This window comes from Chrysemys picta, chromosome 1, assembly GCF_011386835.1.
Source record: "Chrysemys picta bellii isolate R12L10 chromosome 1, ASM1138683v2, whole genome shotgun sequence".
Classification (NCBI taxonomy): Eukaryota; Metazoa; Chordata; order Testudines; family Emydidae; genus Chrysemys; species Chrysemys picta.
Window position 1 is genome coordinate 223,740,451 of NC_088791.1, and position 8,922 is coordinate 223,749,372.

General features: G+C 41.3%; 1 protein-coding gene across 1 annotated transcript; it reads right to left on the reverse strand.

Moving 5' to 3' along the window:
- Positions 1–1,271: 1,271 nt before the first annotated feature.
- On the reverse strand, positions 1,272–1,928 carry LOC122172141 (claudin-34-like). The gene has a single exon (XM_042840140.1). It carries the CDS (start codon positions 1,926–1,928, stop codon positions 1,272–1,274), a length of 657 nt encoding a protein of 218 aa, XP_042696074.1.
- Positions 1,929–8,922: the final 6,994 nt, after the last annotated feature.

Genomic DNA, 8,922 nt, shown 5'->3' on the forward strand with positions numbered 1-8,922 from the left:
CTGTGTTTTGGGTTTGGAGGCTGCTATTACTTCAGTTACCTCTTTACATTGATCCTGAATGAACGGCTTGTGCCCAACCCATAACGACAAGATTTAATGCAACCCACAAGAATATTAAAAAGAGAAAAGCCTGATTCTTATTTATATTAAGGCCTCTTTACACTGCCCAAGAGGGAAGTGTCAAATGTAAATAAGAGGTCCAGTGTAGCCCATTTAACAAGAGCCTTAGTGTAAATAAAAGTCAGGCCCAGAAACATCTACTATATACAGGGTAGGACAATAGGTAAGACCTCTGTCACAGCTAATATGATACAACTTCATTTGGTAAAATTTTAGTAATATGCAAGAAGAGTTTAACTATGTCTGCATGTAAACTTGCACTGAATTAACTAAATCAGTTTTAAAACGCACCTTTAAATAAATGAGTGCAAGTTTCAGTGTAGACAAAGCGTAAGTATAAAAATCCCTGCTACCTTATATCAATGACAGTTAATGAGGCTAGTTATAAAAGTCTTCTAGTTGGCACATAATTCCTGAGAGTTTGTTTAATTTCCTTTTTCCACAAATGGCTCTGTGCCTTGTCCCATGCAATCTTCTATGTCTGGAATATCTTCTTTTATCCGATATGCAATACACCCTCAGTCTTCAAAGCAATTCTAAAGACCCACCAGCTAGCCAGCTTTCTATCATTGAACCTGCAAGCTCAACCTTCACTTTGGACACACATCATCCACAAACCCTAACTTTTGTTTTAAAAAGTCAATCCAAAGTGAAGCAAATATCCGAACATTACTTTAAGCACATTTCATGCTCTTTCACTGTTGTAAACCATTTTCTTGCCACACTATCATTTTGTTTGTCTTCACCATTCACACCAATAGTATTGTATAAATAACAACTACAACATTAATGATGCTAACAAGCACACCAGGAATTTGTATTCTTAGAAGATATAGTCTCAAAATGTGTTACAGTGTTGGGGGCTTACTTGAACTCATTAACAGTGAACAGTTGAATGCCTGTTTTTTACTTTTTTAAATAGGTGACTGAAGTTTACATACACACAGACGATACCAACATTTATCAGTGGTAGAGTGAAACAGCTGTTGATATTATTGACAAATCTTTGGAAATATTTGGCAATTAATAGGAGTCACTGTTTCATTTTTGTAAGAACTAACCATCAACTTTATTTATATTTGTCTGATTCAAATCCAAAGAATTTCTGGAAAACACTTTCTAGAATGTTGTGTGTCTCTTTAGGCTGATAGTTAAGATCTTGGGTTCATAGGGTTTACCCTAATTGATGTCACAGGAGATCTGATATAGAGGAAAATGATCCCACTTATTAGCAACATGAGGCCAGATGAGATCCCCAAAGGAATAGCAATCCCAATTCTCTGTGCTACTGGGAAAGAGGGCAGGTGGAAAGGAGGAGGAAAGGGGATACTGCTATTGTTTGCTACTGAATAGAAATTCCAGCTCACTGGGACTAAGACACAGAGACCTGCAATTATATACAAGATCCCTCCAGCTAGAAACAAGCAGATAGCCTGAGTTTTGCGAATTGTTCCCATATAAAAGTGCCAGGGTGGTAAGAAAGTGAAAAATATTCCTAATCCTCCCAAGAAAGTAGCAATGAGCAGGAGGATCTGGGCAAGAAACATTTCTACAGGGAAAAAGTTTTCATTGAAATTGAATTCATGACAGCACACTATACCATCATCACTGGAGATTTTTAAATTTGGGGGAAAGCAGATTTTCCAGATTCCCACATGGGCAATACCAGAGGAGAAGATGGTGGTATTATCCACAAGCCACAGCCTCCACTCTGTGTGCCTCGTTGTAATACAGGATAAAATCCAGCCGAGAGAGCCCAAAGAAAAGCCAACTAGTTGGAGGGTAACTCTTTTAGACAGAGAGGACATTGCCTCAAGATCTTCATCAGTCCTCATGCAAGCAAATTAGCCAAGAAGATCATCACAGGAGCACTGAAAAGAAACCCAATATATGTATTATTAATTATAGTATTATTAATTATTATTATTTTACTATTAATGTTCAAAGACACCCAATGTATAATTATTAATTATGATTACATTACATTTTCTTCTAGTGAGGAAAAATCTCACACAGATGAGTTTTACATACACATGTCCATTACTTTATTCATTTATACCAATGGAGCTGTTCACATATGCAACCCTATGCTTATGCATTTATGGGGTCAGGCCAGTATTTGAACTTCATGAACAAAGAATGGAAGTTTCATCTCTTTCCTTAGGATGTTATCCTCATTGCTGCTTGAACTCAGTATTTCATATGCCATAATTTATTCTCATTGTGACACAAAAATATGTTAATGCCAACTGACAAAGCAGAGAGGCTATGGGAATCTCCTGATTCTGGTATGTATATTCTGGTTCACCAAAGAATGTCATGTGAGATTTCCAATAAAAGCTGGTGTCACACTTTGTCATTGATATCCCTGTGAAATGTGCGTACAAATACTAAGTAAGGAGTTATGTATGTATACTAAAAATATGTTCTTCAAGTCTATAAGGTCTTGCTCACCTGCAAAGATGAAAACTAGGTTTTCTGCCAGACGAGATGTTTACTCCTCTATCTGTTGACGTATATATCGAGTATTGTCTCATTTACAACAGGCTATCAACATTCCAAGCTGAATTTTACAAGCTCGTGTTCTGTTCCTTTGGGAATAGCAGGCCTGGTAATTCTGGGTGTCTTCAGTGTAAGAGGGGCTGGACACTGCAGGGCACACTCTGAGGATTGGGGGTTTGGTGTGTGCCTATGACTGTCTGTACAGAGAAAGTGAGGTCTGTGGAGCCCTGAAAGGTAGTACTTGTGCAGCCAGAGGCTGGTGGATTCAGGAAGCTGATCTGCAGCATGCACAGACGAGACTGCCTCATGCTAAAGGCAGATGGTGGTGAGGGGCCTTCCCATCTCTGAATACCCCAGAGAGCTTCACAGTCATCTTTCATATATGCCATATTCCTATAAGCAGTGGCCAAAAATATATATATATATTTCCTCTCAAAAACTGATTTTCTTCCAATGTCCTCCTTCTCACCCTCCAAGAAATCATTTTGGGGCTTAGCTCAAGCCTGAAAGTTTTCAGCAACAAGGAATATAGTTTTAGAAAGTTATGAATGAGTGAAACAGGGGCTTCGTAATGTGAGTGAGGTTTCCACTCCAGCTACAGCAACCCCTACAGTATAGGCATTCTCTGATCAAGCAACAATTTTCAGCTGCAAAATTGCATCCAGTATCAGAAAGTCCCATATGTTCTGGGTTCTGTTGTTCTTATTTTTTTTTTAATAATTTAGTGTCTCAGAAAGGTGCCAGATTGGCAATCCTGTTGACTAGAGTCATGTTTGTTCATAGAAGGCACCAGTATTGCAGTAATACTCCATACTACCTCATAATTGTACTTTGATCCAGACCTAGTTGATCCGCACAAAGGAATGAGAAATCTCAATATCTATATACTTTTAATGCTTGGCCTCTCTTCTCAGAATGCCAGCAAGGGTCCAATTATTACCCACTGAAATGGTGCGTTTTAGAATAGGGACATCAGGGAATAGAACATAGACCACTATTTCAAGATCACCAGAGAGCCCAGACTATTGTTTAATTACTGCTGACTTGAGTTGAATCCAAACATGTGTCCTTGAAATGAAAGACACAGTAGCTTACTATCAATCCACTGTGCAATCCTATTTCTTACCTCCTCTGTATTTTTACAGATTTAAAGCCTTTAATTGAGGTATGTGGCTATGCTCAAGGTCATCTCTGTGACCCTCATCCTGGAAAGTATCTTTGCCCTGACACCATCTGTCATTTAAGAGTTCCATTATCACAGCTTATGTTCGTTGGTAACCAGAACTTTTACTGTGGTGACCCTTAGGTGTGGAAATTGCCCCTCCCCCCCAATCCCCCAGGCTTACCCACGTCAGCTCATCTACTTTTAAAATATGCCTAAAAGCTCTACTTCTCCAAGCTTTTTTTGTATGATGAGAATTGGCCCTTGTTGTTTCAGTCTTCCCCCATTTTAATGAAGGTATTTGGTTTTCACACAATATATTATGTTTTAAATATTTTGAATTTTATCTGTTTGAGCAGCAGCTCTCTGGGGCTGGACTGCTTTATAAGTTTTCGATTAGTGATTCACATTTAAATGATAAATTACACAGCAGATTCACAAAAGGGATATGTTTGGATTTTTGAACTTCAGTAAATATTTCCTAGTGATCAGTATCTAATTGCTATTCCCTAATCTACTTTATGGGTGAAAATAGTTTTAGATCATTATTTTTTTTTAAATCTTTCCACAATCTACCAGTCTGTGATCTATTTGCACAGTAACATAGTGTATATCTCAGCAAACACATTTCTTCCTTGCATGCTTTTAACCTGTTTTCTACAGAAAAGTAAATTCCTGTAACAAAACAGTAGCCACTTGTGAACTTCATGATAGCCACTATGCCATGTACCACAAGCACTCATAACTTCCTGTTGTAAGGTTCCACTAGGTACTTAACTGAACACTCCTGTTGAGATGCAAAGCACCCTCAGTATTTTGCAGGACTGAGCATACGGCCTACTACTTGAACTAAAGGAGAAAAAATGGTTACCTACCTGTAACTGTTATTCTTTGAGATGTGATGCAACCCTGTATTCTACTTAGGTGTGTGCACACCCAGCACACCAGAGCCATAGAACTTGGACTAGCAATACCCATATGGGGGCACATAGGCCCTGAAGCCCTAGTCTCTCCCCTTGCCATATAAGGGCAGTATCACCCCAACCCCTTCAGTTCCTTCACACAAATGTCAGAAACAGAGACACCAATGCAGAGGGGATGGAGGGTGGGACCTCTCCATCACATGTCGAAGAATAAACAGTTACAGGCATGGCTGCATCTTTGAGTAGATGCAGCCATCTATTCTACTTAGGTGACTCACAAGCAATACTCATAGGAGGTGGGGTTTTGAATTGACTGCAGGGTTGCCCTCCCAAAGTTTGCATCTGATCTGGATACAGCAGAGCAGTAATGGAATACTGGGTTGTAAAAGTATGCACAGATGGCCAAGTGGCAGCCCTGCAAATGTCCAATATAGGAATGTCACTTAGAAATGCTGTTGACGTTACCTGGGCTCTCACGGCCTGCTAGGCAAGGCTGCGAGCTGAGAGCTTCTTAACAAGGCTTTGATCCCTAACCCTAACCTAGGGCGAGCTACTCAGGAAGATCAGGGCTTTAAAAAGCCTGCTCCTAAGTGATCAGAGAAGCTAGCAAACGGGAGTTTTGCGAGGGAGTTTACAGGGCATGTCTGAGGGAGGGGGCTACATACATTTAACATTCCTTAAACTTAAGCCCAAAACACCCCCTGATAAAAACAAAATAACAAGAAAGGAATGAGCTGCAGGAGTAAAAAGAGACATCCAGCAACAGAGTGGGGTTTACCCAGTTTATTGCACCCAATGCAGCATGTATGATTACCTGTCTTATAGGCAGGTGGCGTAGGTGTACATTTGGTGCAAGGAGCTCCTGGCCCTCAGAGACCGTGTACGGACTTTGGAGGCCAGGGTGGCTGAGATGGAGTAGCTAAGGGAGACAGAGAGGTACATAGATGAGACTTTCCCGGACACAGTCGAATGGTCCCATCACCAGTCTGACAGTCTCTGTGCTGTTGAGGAGTATGAAAGTCTCAGGGAAGGAGAACATCCAACTGGAGCAGAGGGAAACAATCCCATAGTTGGGTCCCTCCTTCCAGATGATATTGTGGTATCCTGTCGCACTGAGGATACCTCTCCGGGGGAGGGAACTCCAGTTATAAGAAAGAGACAGGTATTAATAATGGGTGATTCAATCATTAGAAATATAGATAGCTGGGTTTCTGATGGCCGGAAGAACTGCATGGTGACTTGCCTGCCTGGTGCAAAAGTCTCGAGACATCTAGATAGACTTATGTGTAGTGCTGGGGAGGAGCTGGTGGTCGTGGTACATGTAGGTACTAACAACAAAGGGAAGGATAGAAGAGAGGTCCTGGAGGTTGCTAGGCCAAATTTAGGCTGCTAGGTAAGAGATTGAAGTCCAGGACCTCCATGGTGGCATTCTCTGAAATGCTTCCAGTTCCATGCGCAGGGCCAATTAGACAGGCAGAACTGCAGGATCTCAATGCGTGGATGAGACAATGGTGTAGGGAGGAGGGGTTTAGATCTATTAGGAACTGGGGAAACTTTTGGGAAAGGGGGAGCCTGTACAGGAAGGATGGGCTCCACCTAAACCAAAATGGAACCAGATAGCTGGCACTTAAAATTAAAAAGGTTGTAGAGCAGTTTTTAAACTAAGGGCTACGGGGAAGCCGACAGGTGCGAAGGAGCATGTGGTTCGGACAGAGACATTCCTTAAGTGAGGATCTACTAATGAAGATTCTCTATGTCCTAGTAAGGAGGAGAGGATGGAAGATGATAAAATACAGGTAGAATCTGATGAGAAATAGTCAAATGAAAGTATCAGAGGGGTAGCCGTGTTAGTCTGAATCTGTAAAAAGCAACAGAGGGTCCTGTGGCACCTTTAAGACTAACAGAAGTATTGGAGCATAAGCTTTCGTGGGTGAATGCCCACTTCATCAGACGCATCTGCATCTGATGAAGTGGGCATTCACCCACGAAAGCTTATGCTCCAATACTTCTGTTAGTCTTAAAGGTGCCACAGGACCCTCTGTTGCTTTTTACAGTCAAATGAAAAAAAGTCTCATTCAATTACATTATGTAATGGCAGACAGCTAAAATGTGACAAGTTTTTAAAGTGCTTATATACCAATGCTAGAAGTTTAAATAATAAGATGGGTGAACTAGAATGCCTCATATTAAATGAGGATATTGATATAACAGGCATCACAGAAACTTGGTGGAATGAGGATAATCAATGGGAACAGTAATACCAGAGTACAACATACATTGGAAGGACAGAACAGGTTGTATTGATGGGGGAGTGGCATTATATGTGAAAGAAAGTGTAGAATCAAATGAAGTAAAAATCTTAAATGAACCAAAATTTACCATAGAATCTCTATGGATAGTAATTCCATGCTCTAATAATAAGAATATAGCAGTAGGGATCTATTACCGACCACCTGACCAGGATGGTGATAGTGACTGTTAAATCCTAGGGAGATTAGAGAGGCTATTAAAATAAAAAACTCAATAATAATGGGGGATTTCAACTATCCCCATATTGACTGGGTACATGTCACCTCAGGATGGGATGCAGAAATAAAGTTTCTTGACACCTTAAATGACTGCTTCTTGGAGCAGCTAGTCCTGGAATCCACAATAGGAGAGGCAATTCTTGATTTAGTCCTAAGTATAGCACAGGATCAGATCCAAGAGGTGAATATAGCTGGACCGCTTGGTAATAGTGACCATAATATAATTAAATTGAACATCCCTGTGGCGGAGAAAACACCACAGTAGCCCAACACTATAGCATTTAATTTCAGTAAGGGGAACTACACAAAAATGAAGAGGTTAGTTAAACAGAAATTAAAAGGTACAGCGCCAAAAGTAAAATCCCTGCAAGATGCACGGAAACTTTTTAAAGATGCCACAATAGAGGCTCAACTTAAATGTAGACCCTAAATTAAAAAAAAAAAACATAGTAAGAGAACCAAAAAAGAGCCAGAAAAAGGTCAGGATGAAGAGGAAGGTTGCAACAATAATGCAAGGAAGTTGGAGAACCAATGTCATTTATGAGGGATAAATTACTGCTGAGGGGATCTGCCAGATGATTCTGGATCCCAGGTAAGCGATTGGCCATTGGGGTGATGTTCTTCCTGATGCAAAACTGCCAAAGCCTGATCGCTTCCTGACACAGCACATTCACGCATGCCCCTGTCTGTTCACATAATACACCGCGGTGGTGTTGTCTGTGAGTGTGAGAATTACTGAGTCCCTGATATGATCTTGAAAGGTCCAACAGGCATTGTAGATGGCATGAAGCTCCAGGACATGGCTATGAAAAGAAGTTTCTTGTTCTGACCACAGGCCTTGAATTTTCAGTGACCCCCATATAAACTCCCTGATCTATCAAGGAGGCATCAGTGACAATAGTCCTGATCAGTGGAGACCAAGTAAAGGGAATGCTCTGCCACACATTTTCCTGAACCATCCACCATAAGGAGTCCAGGATCAGCAGAGGAAGTAGGACGAGTATTTCCAAGGGATGATTTGGCTGATAGACCTACCTCAGCCTATTTGAAGAGGACATAGGCACAGCTTGGCATACTGGACTACCTGCATACAGGCAGCCATATGGCCTAACAGCCTCAGGCACACTCACGCTGTGGTTGAGGGTTGTGACTGCAGTTCCATATATCATGGAATTGCTCGGTCAATGCTCTTGAACTTATACAGTCTATCATGGCTCCAATGGATTTGATTCTTTGAGTTGGAACCAATGTTGACTTCCCACTAGATAACTGAGTAGGTGTAGCGTGGCTTCCTTTATGGACTTGTCCGTCAGTAACCAATCATCCAGATATGGGAAGATATGAATTCCCATCTTCCTGAGGTATGCTGTCACCACAATCACGCATTTGGTAAAGATCTGGAGAGCAGAATACAGGTCAAAAGGCAGCAGAGTGGACTGGTAGGGCTGGTGGGCCATGACAAACTGGAGAAACCTCCTGTGGCTTGGGAGAATTGCTACATGGAAACAAGCGTCTTGAAGGTCCAGGGCAGCAAACCAGTCATGGGGATTCAAGGCAGGGAGGACAATTGTTAGGGTGACCATATGGAATCTCACATATTTGATGCAATTGTTGAGATTGCAAAGGTCAAGGATTGGGGCCCAGGAAATATTGGGAGTGAAATCCCTGTCCCGGTGCTGCAGAGGGA

Excerpts from the sequence above, each read along its gene's own strand:
- LOC122172141 (XM_042840140.1), bottom strand. The coding sequence starts at position 1,928 with ATGTCCTCTCTGTCTAAAAGAGTTACCCTCCAACTAGTTGGCTTTTCT.